Source organism: Phyllostomus hastatus, unplaced genomic scaffold (assembly GCF_019186645.2).
Source record: "Phyllostomus hastatus isolate PE091 unplaced genomic scaffold, TTU_PhHast_1.1 phas_scaffold_78, whole genome shotgun sequence".
NCBI classification, from domain to species: domain Eukaryota; kingdom Metazoa; phylum Chordata; class Mammalia; order Chiroptera; family Phyllostomidae; genus Phyllostomus; species Phyllostomus hastatus.
This window is the reverse complement of record NW_025334041.1, coordinates 25,877,565-25,895,518: the sequence shown is the minus strand read 5'-3', so window position 1 is coordinate 25,895,518 and position 17,954 is coordinate 25,877,565. Positions and strand designations below refer to the sequence as shown.

Genomic DNA, 17,954 nt, shown 5'->3' with positions numbered 1-17,954 from the left:
TTCCTCCTTGGGTTGCCATCACTGTTTCCTCCTGAGCCATCCTATCTTCCTTCCCTAGTTCCCTACGGTGGATCTTACATATTATCATGGTTTCAATGGCAACCGGGAAGATTCTCAAATCTCCATCTACAATTCCAAGTCTTCAAAAACTTTGATGATAAATTCCTGACATGGTGACCCTTTGGGGTTTGCCCATGGGCAAGTCTGCTGGCACTCCATGAAAGGCACTCTCCTCACCCCCATGCCCGCCATGTACGTTTGCTCAATTCAGCTGTGAGATTACCACTCAAAACCTTCAATGGCTCCCTCCGATGACTGAGCATTAACACTCGTTATAATGGTATTAGGACCTCTACCAAGTTCTAACGCACCCTTTCATCAACGCTGACTTCGGGGAAGCCTATGACTTGGCAAAACTATACTGCTTGCCCTTTCTCAACCACGCTTACCAGCCTTCCCTCCTGGGAACCAATGAGATGCCCTAAGAGGACAGTCACACCCAATGGAAAGGGATCTCAGAGATCGTCTCCTCTCATTCATTTTACAGATGAGGAAAAGACATGCACTCAAGGTCATAGAACTTATTACTTACAGGTTATCTGGCTGGAGGTCCCTGGACTACAGATGCAGATGTCTTCTCTATACTACTTTCAGTTCAGAGCCTAGGAAGGATCTCATACATAAACTAGTATTTAAGGTGTGGTAGTTTTGAGGGTTTCCAAGGTCAGAAGGCCCCACTGGCAGCCTGGTGGAGCCCTTGGCTGCAGGCGCCATGGCAGAATGGCCGAGAAGCCAGAACCACTCAGCGTGTCTGCCCGGTGCTGCCCAAGCATCCACAAATAAAAGCCCTGTGCCCCCTGGGAAAACATTCCTTGGGAAAACTGATCCTGAACCAATGAGCTCTGACTGATTCTGACCCAAGGAGTTTTCAGTGAGTGAAGACTGACATACAGAGGAAGCTCTCAGGTCTAGGTGTGATGACAGAAAGCTCAAGTGGGAAAGTGGTGGTAGCCCCCTCAGGTGCCATTTTTGAAATCATACTGAGTTTCATGACCTCAGCATAAATTAGAAACACACAAGGTGGAAACATAACTATGCAGACCAAAAACGAGAGCACAGGAAAACAGATAAATGTCACCGAGGTACCTGCATGTGTGTGAAACAGGAAGGCTGTTTCTCTGGTTTTCTCCCTGGTCCCCACTCTCAGCATTATGACTAATTGCAAAGGCCGCAGGCTTGCAGCTCACATGAAAAACCCCAACACCAACACTATCCTCACATCACCCAAAAGAGAGTGCAGGGGGAAAGAGGGGTAGGAAATTACCTCACAGAAATGTCTAACAAAAACATATTCTTCATCATGAAAAGCTCTGGTAACAAACTGTACTTGTTTGGACTTTCAGAATAATGCTTCTAAAAACTCACTTCTGCTGGAAAAGCCATAGATAATAATAAGAACATTTGAAGATAAACCCACTGTCTTAGAAACACAGACATACAACAAACAAATAAAAAACAATCCCCCTCCACCTGAAAAAAAAAACCCCAACAGGACTAGACCCTGAATAGGCACTGCAAAAAGAATTTTTTGGATGATTCCCAGCCTGCTCCTCCATTGTGGCATTAGATCTTAACAAGCAAGCAATCTCCCTGAAAAGCTTGGCACTGGGGTGGGTACAGCTACACAGAACACAACCGACTACATGGTGATCAAGTGAGGACCATGTTGGTTTAAAATGTGCTCATGCCCTGGCTGGGTGGTGCAGTTGGTTGAAGCATCATCCTATATACCACAAGTTTCTGGATTTAATTCCTGGTCAGGGCACATACCTAGGTTGTGGGTTCGATCCCCACCTGGGGTGTGTACAGGAGGCAACCAATTGATGTTTGTCTCTCACATCGATGTTTCTCTCTCTCTCTCTTCCTCTCTCTCTAAAGTCAATAATTATATATTTTGGGGGGAGGATTAAAAATAAAAAGTGCACCATTATTTTATAGCAGTTCATCCATGGACACTGAGGGAGACAGAGAGAAGGGATTTATTTAAAAAAAGAATGAGCTTAGCACTTGACACATTGCATGAGAGGGAGCGATCAGATTCCCACTCAGCTGTGTCCGGAGACCTGCTGGAGAAGGTTCCGAATGCCCAAGGAGGACCCAGGCCCGAGACAGAAACACATGCTGTTGCCGTGGATGACAGGTTCCACCCAGACCTATGGGAGCCACTGACTGAGCTCCTCAGTCCTTCTGATGTTTGGCCAGCATTTACAACTGTTGCATCTGGATGTAGTAAACAAGGAAGCCATAGAAGACAAATATTTCTACTGTACTATGAACAATTAAAATGGTAAAAAATTGCTTCAGTGGGTCTTGTCCTAGAGAGGGATCTTTTGTACAAGGCTAAGTTACGAGGTTTAGGTGAATTCACCTAACTCTCTTGTGCTTAAACCACTGCTTTCTGTTCAGTTCTCTGATGGTAATTTTTTGGCTCAACTTAGAGGAACACAAAGGCTTCTATGGGGTTTAAGCTGTGAATTGAGGTTGGGATTGTTACCTGTGGTCACGAGGTGATGTCAGAGCTACTTTCAAGTATCTCAAAACGCCGATCAGTTTCTGTTTTCAACTTAAACTATTTTTGTAAACTGGCCAAAGATTAGTTTTCCATTACATGATCTATTGAGTTGAAGACAACGCATCTCATTATGACACTGAATCAGCGTGATTTCCTGGGCAACGGCTCCTGAAGAACTGTCTCCTTGTTCTTGTCACAAGCAGTCTGCTTTTCAATGCCATTATTCCACAGCTTAGCCATGACTAGTCTGCCTAACAGAATTACCCCTGGGAGGGGACGGCCGGAGCAGCAGGGTGCGAGAGCTTACAGCCCCCGAGTCCTGTAACGTCAGCCATCCCTGGATTGAGCTCTTTTAATTTCTGGATTGTTTAATGTCCTGCATATTATAATCAGTGTTTTAATTTGGGATTTGGGCCTTCTGGCAGTTTCTTGAAGGGCATGCATTTTGAAGTCAACTAATTAAATGAGTGTTCTTTTCTTCAGTTGCCCCAAGTTCTCTGCGCACTGAGAGAATATTTTTATACTCATGGCCATGGTAATGTTTACGCTGATGGTGCCCTAGGGGTTGCCAGTGAGAAGAGCTAGACAGTGGGCAGGCATGGCTCGTGCCGAAAGAAGGGCTTTGTGGGTTGGCAGTGATAAAAGGAAAGGAGAAATTATGTGACATTGCATTTAACCACGGAAATTTGTAAATCAATTTTCTTGCTTGAGGAAAAAAAAATGCATTTAGGGGATACAGCACATGTCATCTCTCTATCTTTAGAGGTAAATTGAGTGCTCAAGAAAAAAACAAAAAAAAAAGAATATGAGCTGCTCATCTGTGAAACATAAGATGGTAACTATAAACCAATGAGACAAATGCTGTTTTGAAAAAGTGGAAAGATACCATCCTTACTTTGGTGTGTCTTCGCACATGCTTTGCGGGAAGTGCATGAAAGTGAGCACTAGCTCAGGCAGTGGCCTTTCTGATTTAATTCTGGGAAGAAAGGCATGGTTCCTGGGCCAGTGCTGCCATTACTAAGTTAAACAAGTCAGAATGCAAAACTGGAACCCTTTTTGTGTACAAGGGGAGAAACACGAGAAGACAGACTTGTATTTGCTGTGTCTGTGTAAAAGTGCTGGAAGACTACAAGGGGTGGGAGTGTCAGAGCAGAGAGGGGAGTGGGGGGCAGCAATGGGAGTGAGGGTTTTCTTACTGTGTACATCTTATCATCACTTTGTTTTTTGTACCAATGTGAATATGCCACCTGTTCAAAAATTGTTTTATTTTAATAATGAAATGAAATGGAAGACAAAAATCAAAGATCAAACTACATATAGAAGAGGTTGTGAATAGGAGAAATAACAATATTCCTATCAAAATAAGTTGAAACATATGTATGATTATAAATACATTTACTAAATGTTAAGATTTGCTAAAACCCCATGATGGGCACCCAGTGCTTATTATACCATAGTCTTTTTTAAAAAATGTTTATTTATTTATTTCTAGAGAGTGGGGAAGGGAGGGAGAAAGAGAGGGAGAGAAACATCAATATGTGGTTGCCTCTTGCACACCCCCAGCTGGGGACCTGGCCCGCAACCCACGCATGTGCCCTGACTGGGAATTGAACCAGTGACCCTGTGGTTCACAGGCTGGCACTCAATCCACTGAGACACACCACCAGGGTGTTATATTATAGTCTTTATCTCACCTTTGTAAGACTGAAATATTTCCCCCTCCAAAGATTAATCTATAAAAAAAAATTATTCCATCAATTTATTCTATCCTTAAGCCAAGGAGGGAAAGTTTTCATGAAAATGGAGGCCATGTGATTATTGCTTTCACAACCTGGTATGATTTCAATATTTATAAATAAGTAGTCATTCTGATAAAATATGCATGGACATTCATAAACAATTGCACGATATGTTGTCTGGAAAAAGAGGAAAGCAGGTTTCTATCCTCAAGTTTATATTTCTTAAGCCCTAAAAACTTAGTATCAGAGTTCTGCTGTCTTTCCATTTTTGAGAACCCTTTAACCAATAGCCTCTATTTTCTAGATTTTCTTCCTCTCACACTCTGCGAATTAAATCCAAATCAAGCTCAGAACAAGTCAAGAAAGCCATCGGATGCAGTTCACTGGAGTCTGTAGGATGACCTTGCCCATTTCAGTCCTGTAGGAAAACCGGAAGGCCAGGGCAGACCATGTGTCAATTCCAAGGGCCAGGCATGCTCTGGAGTACAGCTCGGAATCTCAGGGGTATTCGGGCTCTGCTCAGGAGCATGGAGAGCACATGTTGTGCCAGGCTGCACACACTCGGTTTCTTGGGATTCCTTCAGACTATGCATGTCTCACACAAACCCATGGCTCTGGACTCTCTCCTGGCTGGGTGTTCAGTAAAGGATTTTAGGCCTGGTGAACTTCGGTGTGACACCTAACCAGCCAACTCTCTGAATTTAACTGAAGCTCGACAGAGATGCAACATCGAATACCATCAGAACGCCATTTCTAGTCGTCCTGTCTCACCTGCGTAGCGCCCCTATGTTGGAGACCAGAAAAGACCCTTCACACACACGGTCTCCCATCCTGACAACAACCCAGCAAGACTGTTCCTAATGGTTTCATTCAACAAAGGAGAACAACTGAGGCTGAGGGTGCTTAAGCATGAACCAGATCACTTAAGGCCCTAGGGATAACTCATGGTTGAACCAGCGTTCAAATCCAGGCCTGTCGGACTGGACAGCCATGTTTTCTCTCCTACAACACACCACCTTTGGCATCGCAACTTTGCGCTTTAGTGGTTTGACGCTGTGAAATTAATTGTACCAAGATGGCAGAGCCACGCATACTAATAGGTGCTTCAGCATATTTAAGTTCATTTATATAGACAAACGACAGTCACTTATGGAAAAGATAAACATAACATTTTCCTGCATATAAAACTGGCATTAAAAAATTAAATTATAACCCCAAAGAAATGTATAAATCTTACCGCCTTCCTCAGGTTTGATGTTTAACAGTTCATCTATAGTCCGTTAGAGGAGGGGAAAGAAAACAAAAGCATGAGTTAGTTTTAGTTTGGAAGGAGTTTGAGTCAAATTATTAAAATTGAGCCATTCTCTTTAATCTGGATTACCTGAGCACACGTTATGCATAGAGCTTTTGTCCAAGGCAGATAAAACACTTTTTTCCTCTTCAGCTGTAAATACAACACGCAATTGGTGATCGCCAGTTCACATGGCATGCATGCTCACACTACGGTGGTGTGAGGTGCGCACACAGCTTGGGGAGGAGGTGGCACCCACGCACTCACGCGTGCAGAATCGGGGTCCTCACGTCCCCTCCATTCCAGCCGATGGCTCTCAATGAACGCTCAGTTAACAGCCCTAAGTCTCTGCTTTGTTTAGTAAAAAATCACATGACACTGATCTGACAATTGTCCTTCCATGGACAAATGTGCGACTGAAGTGACTATTACTTGATGGTGCTAGTGAACTTCAGTCATATGGGCCTGGCTAAAATAAAGGGCAGGTGACTGAGTAAAAGGCGCCAGTCTGTAAAGGCTACATATTGCATGATTCCAACTGGATAACATTCTAGAAAAGGCAAAACTATGAACACAGTGGAGAGATCAGTGGTTGCCAGGAGTTTGAGGGGAGGGAGAGATGAGTAAGCGAAGCCACAGGGGATTTTTTGGACAGCGAAACCATTCTGTATGATACCGTAATGGTGGATACATTATACATTTGTCTAAACTCATAGGCTATGTAACACCAAGAATGAACCCTAAGGTAAACTATGGAGTTTGGGAGATAAGGCTTGTCAGTGTTGGTTCGTCAGTCGTAACAAAGGCACCACTCTGGTGGGGGGTGTTGACAATGGAGGGGGGCTGTGCACGTGTGGACACGGGGTATATGGGAAATCTTTGCATCTTCTGCCCAGTTTTGCTGGGAACCAAAAAATGCTCTAAGTAATAAAATGTGTGTGTGTGTACATGTGTGTAAATATACATACACAAACACACCCACTAGAACAGCCTTAAAACTTGGTTTGCTCATATGAACATTAGACTTTCTGCAAGTCACAGAATAAAAAATGACACTTCCTTTTAATGGATTCCATTCTGTGTACATATAAAACAAGGTGATCAACATTTATAGTCTCAAAATATTATGCAAATGCCACAAGCAAGTAAACATATTGCACAAAGAAGAAGAAAATGTGATAGTCCTGTATTGTCACCAATGGCATGAATATATGATTAATATATTAATAGATATGCAACTTGAATACAAATATAATGAACTGGAGCTAACATTTTCCCACAGAATTAAAATTTTTTGATTCGATTACCTAGATTACCCTCAACATGATTCATGCTGTCAGCACCCAAGGGACGCTGATGCTGGAGGGTGTGAAGCGATAGTCAGAGAGCGCTTACATGGCCACTGAGGCCAGGGCCTCTCTGCCTGCCTCCGCCCCTGGCTCCCTCCCTTGGACTCTGCCCTGGTCCTCCCTTGTTCATAATCTCCGCCTGGGTGGCTCCTTTTGCTTTGACAGGTCTTACAACAGCACTTGACTTAGTTAGTTCCCTGATCCCTCAGACAGGTGATGTCCCTCCATCACACACCTCACCAAAGCTGGAGTTGCCCCGTTTTGTGTGTAATTGCTAGATCAGCACCCACTGCCCCTCTGCCTCTGAGCCCCATCCCAGACGCTCTGACTAGGTCGGGTGAACTGCAGTGTGCCCTGGGCCCAGGGCTGTGCCCACCACAGAGACAGCCCTCAGAAACTTTCTGTTGAACAGATGAACAGGTATGTGAGTCAGTGAAAGTGTCTATAGTGTGAATGGATGATGGGAACCAACCTAGAGAAGCAAAAAAATGAGAGCTGTTTTTTCCCTGTTGAATGTCACATGACAGAGAAGCAAATGAAGCAGTGAAGTGGGAGAAGAATAAAGCAGGTGAAACAGGAGGTTGGAACCACAGAAAGGAAGACAGAAGGACGATAGGGGTGGAGAAAAGGATGGAAGAGAGGGAACTTTCACTCTGCTGTGCCTCTCCCATCTCCCAGGAAAGCCAGACGCTGCAGCAATGGGCGGAGCAGGGCAGATGCAGATACGCGGCTGGGAGGGCCAGGCCGAACAGGGGGTTGGGGTGAGTAAGGTCTCCCCCCATCAGCTGTAAACCGTTCCCCTGCATCTCTGAGGATTCTGAGTCCCAGTGAAAGGCTGAGCATTACATCCCCTTAGTTCTACTCCAGTTTACCATTCCCTCGAGTCCTCAATGAGAAGATGGACCAATGAAAGAACTGGCAGTAATGGCAGGAGACAGGGAGAGCTGACAGACAGCTCGCAGCACATGGTATTTTCCACCAACACTCTGATCGTTCTTCCGACCACAGGAGGGTCGGGACATGGAGGGATCTGGGGTCACTCCTTGCAGAACAGGCCCAAGTATCACCTGAAAGGCATTGTCCCATCCTCCCCCTCTGTTCCCCATAAAGACCTACACCCACCCCACAGCACAGTGCAAACCATACCCACCCGATGCAATTATGTGAGCTTATTAAAACTATCTCTGCAGCCCAAATGGCTGTCAGAACTAGTCATGGGAATAGCAGAAATGATGTCATCTGTTGCACAAGAAATAGCTCTCTGCCGACTCTCCACGGTGGACACTCCTCTGATGGGCTGCTGCCGAGGCGACTAATGACGCTATTTTCTGGTTCCCAATGTACAACCCCTCTCAATGACACTGTAGGGTCGATGTCACTGGGCTATGCCAATTTAAGACTAAAAGCATATTAATCTACAATTTTCTCAGTTGGAAGAGAAGAAAGGCCTAGGGGGAGTTTCCCAGAAAAGACAATGAGCTGGCTGTTGAGCAGTAGTATTTCAGAATCAATTGTAAATACAAATCAAAACTTACTCTTAAAAATAGAGGATTCCTTACGCTGGTTTTCTTCCTCTAAGGAAATTAACCTTAAAATTAAAAAAAAAACACCATTAGTAATGTCGTTCTGAAATGTTGTATTTATGATACAGCCAGCTTTTTGGTACCATATCTATTACCGCACTTACAACACACACACACACACACACACACACACACACACACACACACACACACACACAGTGAATGTAGTCATTGACAGGCTGTGCTTTTGAAGAAGAAATACATTTGTTTGCTTGCTTTGTCCTGTCCCAAGGCTGATTAGTAGCATCTTAACATCTGAATCTTGTTTCACTGTAAGGCACAAATTCTGCACATATCTAGGTGGTTAGTTAGGGATAAGAAAGATGGATACTGAAGTTATCGCTTTTAAAAACATAGTTAAACAACCAATGGGCAAGCAGGTGTTTATCCTAATTTCTGGAGGACTTCTCAGCAAGTTAATTAAGTTACACGAGGCTGAGGATCGCTCTCAGAGGCAGACGACTGTCGCCTGCCTCAGCTCTTCCCACACACAGGTAGGACCATGGCAGAGACACCCACCCTGAGACCCAGCTGGTGCCTTGGTGCCTCCTTCCTCCCACAGCGGTTCACCTTTATCTGTTCTTTCTGGGAAAGTGCTTGTTAAATTTCCATTGTCTTTCAAAAGTTCATGGATTACACATTTGAGCTTTTAAAAATGAGGTACTAAATAAAAGCAGAAATCTGAAATGAATTAAAACTAATCAAGATGCTCTTGGGTGGCTCCCTTCTGAGTAAGGGCTGGGGCTTTCTTTCCCCTGTAGTGGCCCTATATGGTGAAAAGATGCCAGGACCCCCTCGGGCTCTACCTCCTACCACACGGGGGGTGGTGGCCAGTCCCTTAACCTCGCTGAGTCTCACTTCCTTCACTCATGTGCTGGGGAAGTGCCCACCCTGATCACAGGGAGGGCCGCCGTGAGATGACATCAGTAATGTGCCTGGCACTGTGCTGGGTACAGAGAAGGTGCTCACCACCAGGTACTATACTTATTTGTATTACTAGGAATAGGTTAAACTGCTTCCCCAATATAGTCACCTGCACCACACTGAGATCACATTCTATAGCCTTCCTACAGTGAAAACTTGTTTCTCTTCTGCACTAAAGAAATTTGCTAGCGTTTGCTTTAAAAAAGAGGGGGTGGCTACAATTGGTAGCAAACATTTGAGTGGGACAAAAAAACATGTGTGTGTGTGTGTGTGTGTGTGTGTGTGTGTGTATTTGAAACTTATTTAGAAACACAGTAAAAATATCAGGCTGCTCTGCCATAAGACTGTCATCTAATTGTGTGTGTGGGTGGAAAAGGAGCAAACGGCAGGGTAATCTATTTTGGTTTCCTAGGTCAGGCCCGTTCAAGGTTAATGCCGCTCCTGCAGGCTCTGACATCTCAATAGAAAAAGACAGATTCACATTTAAACCTTCTCCCGGCTGTATGCGAAGGTTTGCACCATATATGTCCAACGATTCTCTCATTATGTAAAATGACTGGAGGCGCTCTCTTTGCACAGAGGCGAGAAATGAAGATGGAGCAGTCACTTCCTGTACTCAGAGCTGCTCTCGCCTCACAGAGGAGAAAACAGCCAGTCTGAAGGGCAGCACGCAAAATGTCAAAGCCCAGTGCATTCGGGTGATCGCACCTAAGTAGGAGATGAGTTACGAGGCAGTGTCATAGGTTATTTCCTTCTCTGAGACAAAAGCCAGGGGATTTCCTATCTAGGGCAGGATCTTGTAAATGATGGTGACAAAAGGGCCAGACAGGGTCCAGAAAGCCGAGACCGGGCAGTGGGGACACTACCCTTTCCTGCCCCACTGAAAGCCTCACAAGTGTGTCCTCCCAAGCACCCCCGGAGTGGGTCTCTTACTGGGGTGAGTGAATCCTGGTCTGGTAGAAAAGCGTGCTGGAGGGTTTGGTCTCCATTTGAGCACATCCACTCCCAGAAATGAGGGAGTAAACGATGAGCCCAGGTCCGAGGCCCCCTCGGAAGTGGTCAGTGCGGCCTGCGCGGCCCTCGCCCAAGGGCACAAAGATGTCAAGACGAGTGGCCGGCGACTTACTGACTCGGCTCGTCCGCTGTGGCCTCGGCACTTCCCTGCTGGGTGAGCTTCTTCCTTTCTTCCTTCTCAACCAGTTTTTTCATGGGGTCTTGTAAGCTCTTGATCACAAGCAGAGATGATAGAGGAAAAGAGAACAAAAGAAAAAAAAAGAAAGATCATCCATAAAAAATTCAACTGCCCCTCGTCCCAGCAACCAAACCTTGAATGAGGGGTTTGGGGAGGCTACTGTGTGTGTGGACAGAAACGAAAGTTTATATGTTCTCTGACCCATCCAAGAAGCACTAGCCTATAAAGGAAAGTTGTTTTGCCACTAGATTTGTGTTTTCCCTTTTGTGATAAGTTATTCAGAAGAAGGCCTTTTGGCTATTGCAAACTTTATTTTCCATCTTTAACATGTAGTTAAGATAAACATTCTGTTCTGCTTGCAGCCCACACACTGTCAGAGTAGAAGTTTTTCTCCCCCAAAGATAAGACAATTTCACTTTATTTTTAATTTTGTTTGCTATTCCACATCTAAAAACAGCTTAAAAAAACAAGAGAAAACAAAACCTTAAAAAAAAACCATAAGTAGTGGCTGAACATATTCTGACAAGTTAATTCCCTCAAGTGGACACAGCAGGTGCTTCTAAACCTTTGTAGATTAAAGGCAGGAGAGAGTCGTTTCATGACACATGATTTCTTGGAGTGACTATCCTCAAGGTTTATTAAATAGTTAAGGGAAGATTTTTTACACAGCAACTGCATAAAAACCGTACCCCAGAGACAGAGCCTTAAAAAGCAGAACATTTCTCTAACACCTCAATGAGGAGTTACACAAAAAGATTTCTATTTCTGGCCCTAAATAAAACACAAACCTACAAACATAAAAGAAACATCTCAAGACTCTGATCCTCCTTCTATTTCCTGAACCATGAAAGTCCATCCACTGGGCCTTTGCGTCTCTTCTCCTGCCTTCCGTCTCCCCAGCTCTCACCTCGCTGGTGTGACAACACGCACAGAAACAGGCAGCCAAGCCTCCTCTGCCAGCTGGACGGATGGACGGGCGATGCCTAGCTGGAGGGCGACTGAGGCGGAGCAGCGCTGTGACCGGCATTGGTGTCGGCCACGAGTACCAGACTGACACTGGCCGCGCCTGCCTAGCTGCCAGCTCTGGTTCCCTCCCTGCGTAGGATAACTGTCCTGAAACACCCAGGCCACCGCGTTACCCTTCTTCTCAAGAACCTATAGTGGTTCCTTATTTCTTTCCACTTCTAGTCTAAGCCTCCGCATAGTTTCAAAGATCTTCTAACATGCGATCCTATCTTCCTCCCCCAAGTCCCTCCTCCCACCCCCCAAATTCAAGCTTTCCATTCATGTAGGCTTGTCTCCCACGGACTACTCGGGCCCTTCCAGTCTTTGTTCATTCTGCTTCTTAACCAAAAAAGATCTCTCTGCTTACTTTTCGGTCCACCCTCAAAATATGTCTTCGCAAAGCCCAGATGAATTACCACTGTTTTCTGTAAAGCTTCTGGCAGCAGCATGCCAAATTTGAGAAGGTTCTTCTATCTCCAAACTGCATTCACAGTTTTAGCAATGTTTGATTGCTCTGTATTACTTTTGTCTCTTAAAAGTATTTTTAAATTAGAAAAATAACAGAACTACATGTAAAATGCTAGGAAAATTTAAATAGGAAAAACCACTCATAGTTTCATTTCTCCCAAATAATGAGTTGTTATTTTCATGTATTTCCTTTCTTTTTTCATGTTTGTACTACTTATATACTTGGAATATGTGTGTGTGTGTATAGATATATAGATATAAAAATATATATATGCATTTGATAGACAGTAGATGCCCTCTTAACCCATGTAAGCTGTGTTGGTATTTCATAACCAAAAACACTCTTTACACCCTGGCCAGTGTGTCTCAGTTGGTTGGAGCGTCGTCCCGTAACCGAAAGGTTGTGGTTGGATTCCCGGTTGGGGCACACACCTAGGTTGTGGGTTTGATCTCTAGTCTGGGCATGGGAGTGTGTGACCCCTGGTCCATACACCAATGGGAGGCAATCAATCCATGCTTCTCTCTAGCAGCAGGTGTTTCTTTCCCTTCCCCCCTCTCTAAAAGCCATGAGCGCCCCCCCCAACTCTTTGTTATAGTGGAGAATATAAAAAAGATTTTATGTACCTTAAGCATTTAATATTGAATTAAAATATATAGAAATGTACACTTATTCATCATTATTCTAATGGAGAGCCAAGGTTTTTCTCACTGAATATATGGCCCTGATTCAAGAGCTGAAGCATTTTCTTACACAAACCACAACCAGAAGGCACTGCCATCATCTGTAATGACTTCCTATTTCTGGGCATTCAGATGAGCACACTCAGGGCGCAGTTTTTGAGCACCTGGGTGCTGTTTTGGACTCTAGGGCTACACTGGTGAATGAGACAGACAAAACTATCAGCTAGTGGTGGGCCTAGGCAGAGAATCAAAATAGGGGGATAGAAAGGGATCGGACCACTTTGGTTACCAGAAACGTCCTCTCTTGGAAGTGACATTTCAACTGAGAGCTAAGTGACACATTGAAGCCAGCTAAGTGCAGCTCAGGGAAAAGAGGGGGCCCTGAGTGCAGAGGCCTAAAAGTGGGGACAGCTTGGCTTGTCCGAGGGACAAAAAGGAGGCCACTGGGGCTGCGGTATAGTGTGCAGCCGGACAAGACTTATGAGGCTGGGATAAAGAGGTCGGCAGGGGTCGCACAGGGAGAACATTCCTTTACCGGCATTCATCAATATTTAACATTTTGCCTCATTAGTTCCTTCGTATTCCGGGGCTTTTTCTGTCTCTCTAATGCATGCGAGCCAAATGGAATCCACGATCCTTGGCTGGAGGGGAAGTGCTATAAAGAACAGCACTGGAACAAATGAGGCAATTGGAATATGGACTGTAGTCTAGATGGTTTGTTTTTCTTTAATTATATACCCCACAGCATCTGGTAAAATCAGGGTGTGTGTGCCTGTGTGTGTGCACATTTTGGAAACGTGCAACCTTAAGGAGGAGTTCAACAGATGTCAAGGACTTACTCTTTTTCAATACATCTGCTAATCACAGCATTTTATTCATACACACACACACACACTCCTTGATGCCATTTTACTCCCCCAAAGAGTGGTCCAACCCTGGTCAAAGTGAAGCCCGGAGTTTTTTCAGCTCAGGTTCCAGTGGCTTTTGGACTCACTCTTGGATTCTCTGACACTTGCTCAGGCCTCCTGGTTTGCTCAGTTATCTTCTCGCTGCATTTCCTGGTTGTCAGTGGGAACCAGGCGGGGCCAGGACCTGTCTGCTCTCAGCCTCTGGGCCCTGTTTCACTGCCAGGGTGCTAGCCTAAGCCCCTGAGATGCGCTGGACAGCTCCACCATTCTCATCCCCTGTCTGCAGCCTGACCGCCCCTCAGAAACTCACTGGAACAGCTCTCAGACAATCCTTTTGTAATGTAAACTGCTCCTTCCTCCTTTTCAACCCTTCCCCTGTCCAGCAGTAGCAGGGACTCAATTGTCTTCACCCTGTCACCACAGTCACAGTGAAATCACTATTGTGCTTTACCAGCAGAAGGGCCGCAGTTCCAATTGCTACTTTAATTTATCATTAATAATTCCCGTGACAAAAGTGCCTCTCGGCCTATTATGACCACTGTCCCTTTTATAATCTGGTTGTTGCCACTTAAAAGGGATGCTATATATGTACTTGTTGATTGATAAATTAATGTACAGAAGGTTAAACAGCAAAAATTAGAGTTCTGTAGCTAGAAAATGCAAAGGGTCAGGAGAGTAATATGAAAAGGCTTATGAAATTACAAGTGAAAAATTATACTGGGCACATGGGCCTGTTTACTAAACATTAGAATTTTGAACCAAGGGGAATGGTGTGTGCATGCATGCACATGTATCAGTTTTACTGAGACAGCATGTACCAGAGAACCCACCCATTTGAAGAATACAATTCAGGGATATTTAGAAGAGGCGCAGAGTTGGGCAGCCATCACCACAATCGATTTTAGAGGGGCATCTCCTCATAAAGTAAGATCTTCAGATCAAACTAAGCTACACGCTCCTCTATACGGCAGGACCCGCCTCCCGCCCCCAGCACATGTGGAACTTGTTTCTTACAAAGATGGAACTCGTTTCTTACCCTGAAGAGATAAAGAGGCTGGGAGAAACTCTGACACATCAGAGAGGACAAATCACATGCACAGGGCACCCACACGGTGGACCACTGCTCTCCCCCAGCTTGATTAAAAGGCCCAACTGGGGGCTGGGGTGGAGGTGATTCTTTAGATTAAAGTCCACAACTCAGCTGAAAACACTTAACCCTGTAGCGTCCATGAAAGTCAGAGGTGACAGCTTTCTGTGTGACATGAACACCTGCTCAGGCGAAATGAATCGAAGAGGCCTGGCCGACCGTACAGACGAGGCAGCCCTCAGATGGAACTGTTCCGTATCACCGGCTGATGGAAGCCACATTCAAATGCATGTGCAGAAACGACATGTGAGTGCATTTGGTTTCTAACCCCCAATTCCACTAGGTCCTTCATTAAAATTGCTTGTGAAAATCACTATTAGCAGCCGAATAGCATCACATAAAACTGAAAAGTTCTCTGCAGAGGAAAGAATGTTTTTAGACTAAGCAACCTTTCTCTGTTAAGCCTGCACTGACATGCTAATAGTTTCCATCAAGGCTTAAATGGTTTCAGGAAGCACACACATGATGTATAAGATCGGCGTGACAGAGGAAATGCACAGACAGAGCTTGCTAAGTGTCTTAGAAAGGAAACAGCTTAATATAATAACGGGAGGTATGACTTCCTATATTAGGAAAATAAGAAGCAAGAGTAACAGTCGTCTGAATGAAAGCAAAATGACCCAGCAAACAAACTTCACAGACAGAAGGCCAGCAGCCGGCCCTAATATTTGACCTAAATTTAATGTTTGACTTGGACAGTTGGATAGCATTTTCTCTAATTTTTAATTACGACATTTACTTCTCTTATGCTACTTCCCATTATTTATACTGCATGCCTATGAAGGTGCCAAATATTGTCCATAAAAGGAAATAAAAGTGCTCAAAATAGTGAGGCATGGTAAAAAGATGCTGGACTCAGCTGGGTGTGTGTGTTTGTGTTTATATAATTGGTAGCACATGAAGGATAAAAAGCAGAGGACATGATGATGTCTATGAGCCACGCGATTCATGGACATGAAGCATGTGCCCTCCCCGCCCATGCCGTTATGAAGCTATAAGTTCATGAAGACGCTAAATAAGGGGCACTATTAATCTAGGGCCAGAAGGCGCTCTCACGTTGTACTATAGAACAAAATGTTAAAGAGTACAATTAGAGAAAAATGAACACAATCATAAATTATATACCCTTTTTTTTGTTTAAATCCTCACCCAAGGATATGGGATAGGTTTATTGATTTGAGAGAAAGAGAGAGAGAGACATCTTTTTGAGAGAGAATCATTGAAAGGTTGCCTCCTGTACATGCACCAACTGGGTATCAAACACACAACTTTTGGTGCATGGGACAACACTCAACACTCTAAACAACTGAGCTCCACAGCCAGGGCTAGAACCTTATTCTTTAAAATAAGAAGGGCATTGGCTGGGTAGCTCAGTTGGTTAGAGCGTTGTTATGACGCCCGGGGTTGCAGGTCTGATTTCCAGTCAGGGCACATATAAGAGGCAACAAGCGAATGCATGAGTGACTGCAGCAACAAATCGATGCCTCTCTCACTCTCTCTTCCTTCTTCTCTCTCTAAAATCAATCAATATATTTTTTAAAAAATATATCCTTCCTAGCCCTGGCTGGTGTAGCTCAGTGGATTGAGCATGGGCTGTGAACCAAAGTGTCGTAGGTTCGATTCCCAGTCAGTGCACATGCCTGGATTGCAGGCCACGGCCCCCAGCAACCGCACATTGATGTTTCTCTCTCTCTCTCTTTCTCCCTCCCTTCCCTCTCTAAAGGTAAATGAATAAAATCTTTAAAATATATATATATATATATCCTTCCTACCCAGAAATAAAGTTACATTCTTAAAAAATAAAATAAGAAGGAAAATTGGTACTGGAAAGGTAAGATAATGTCCTGGATGTTGGAGACAGATTACATAGTGCTATGACATGGAAAATGGTCTTCCCCCCTTGGGCCCTCTGTTTACCTGTCAACAATGGAGCCATCAACAAGAATACCTTTCTTGGGACATTGTGAGGATGAACCAAAATAATGCTTCTGCACAGTACCAAGTTCATGGTAAGCACTCAAAATGTGCTTTCTTATCAACGACTTCTAAAAATCTAAAAGAAATTAGATGTCGTAAAAATTCATCCTGTTCAGGTCCTACATCATGTGTCTTCCATATCTCACAAGACCCAGCATGCTCCTGATTTCCTGATGTGAAAATGCAGACTCAGAGGGGTGAAGTGACTTGCTTAGGGCTATTCAACCACTAACAGGTAGAAGCAATATTTGAATCCAGGTCTTTAAAATTCCACCACTGGCTAAGAAAGAGTATTAAATAGGCAAGCCAAGAACATGTACTGAGCTCCCCTTTCATGGGAAATGCCAAGGAGATCCAGAGGACTTCACTCCAAATTCTCAAGAAAAGATCATAGGTTCCTAGGTACCTGGTGGATGACATAAAACAGGCTTTCTTTCGCCTACAAGCCAACATGTTAAAGTGTTATTTTTAATAGCAAGTTTACAGCTGTAGCTTTTAAAAGTGGCACTCCTGCTTTCTCCTGCTCTCCTGCCTCATGGCCAGAAGTGCCACCCGGAAGAAATGCCACACAGCAGAGCGAGAAAGCCTGAGTGTGCTGAGTCCCAGACCTGCCCCGGACTGCGTGCGAGTGTAGCCTCGGGCAATTAGTAGGCCTTTCTGAGCTTCAGTTTCCTCTTGGAAACATGGAAACAAGAATGGGTACACCCATCTTCCCAAGGTTATTTTGAAGCTTAACTAAAATATATGTACTTGGCCCTGGCTGGGTGGCTTGGCTGGTTGCAGTGTCATCCCGTACACTGAAAGGCGGTGGGTTCAATCCCCAGTCAGGGTGAGTATGGGAGGTAACTGATCGATGTTTCTCCCCCACATCAATGTTTCTCTCTCTCTCCCCACCCCACCCCACCACCCTCTCTAAAATCAATAAACACAATTTAAAAATATTATATATATATGCACTTCGCTTTCTATATGTCAATGCTGAACCTAACAGTATCATTAATTATAATTCCCAACCTTGGTATATTAGAGTCACAGATACCATGACAAACTCCCCTTGACATGATTACACTTTGCCCTTAGCAGAGAGCTTGGCATAAAATAACCACTCCACTTAATAA

The 17,954-nt window shown here is 44.4% G+C and overlaps 1 protein-coding gene across 6 annotated transcripts in view; it reads right to left on the bottom strand.

The window, feature by feature from the left end:
• Positions 1–17,954, bottom strand: part of ICA1 (islet cell autoantigen 1) — a 136,931-nt gene that overhangs the window by 16,526 nt on the left and 102,451 nt on the right. For 5 of the 6 annotated variants that reach the window (XM_045828696.1, XM_045828693.1, XM_045828697.1 and 2 more), the window contains exons 9-12: positions 10,585–10,682; positions 8,487–8,539; positions 5,693–5,755; positions 5,549–5,581 (exon numbers count right to left, since the gene is read on the bottom strand). In XM_045828696.1, the coding sequence (XP_045684652.1) occupies positions 5,549–5,581; positions 5,693–5,755; positions 8,487–8,539; positions 10,585–10,682 (247 nt within the window). The remainder of the gene's footprint in view (positions 1–5,548; positions 5,582–5,692; positions 5,756–8,486; positions 8,540–10,584; positions 10,683–17,954) is intronic. The other variant, XM_045828699.1, reaches the window with a different exon arrangement.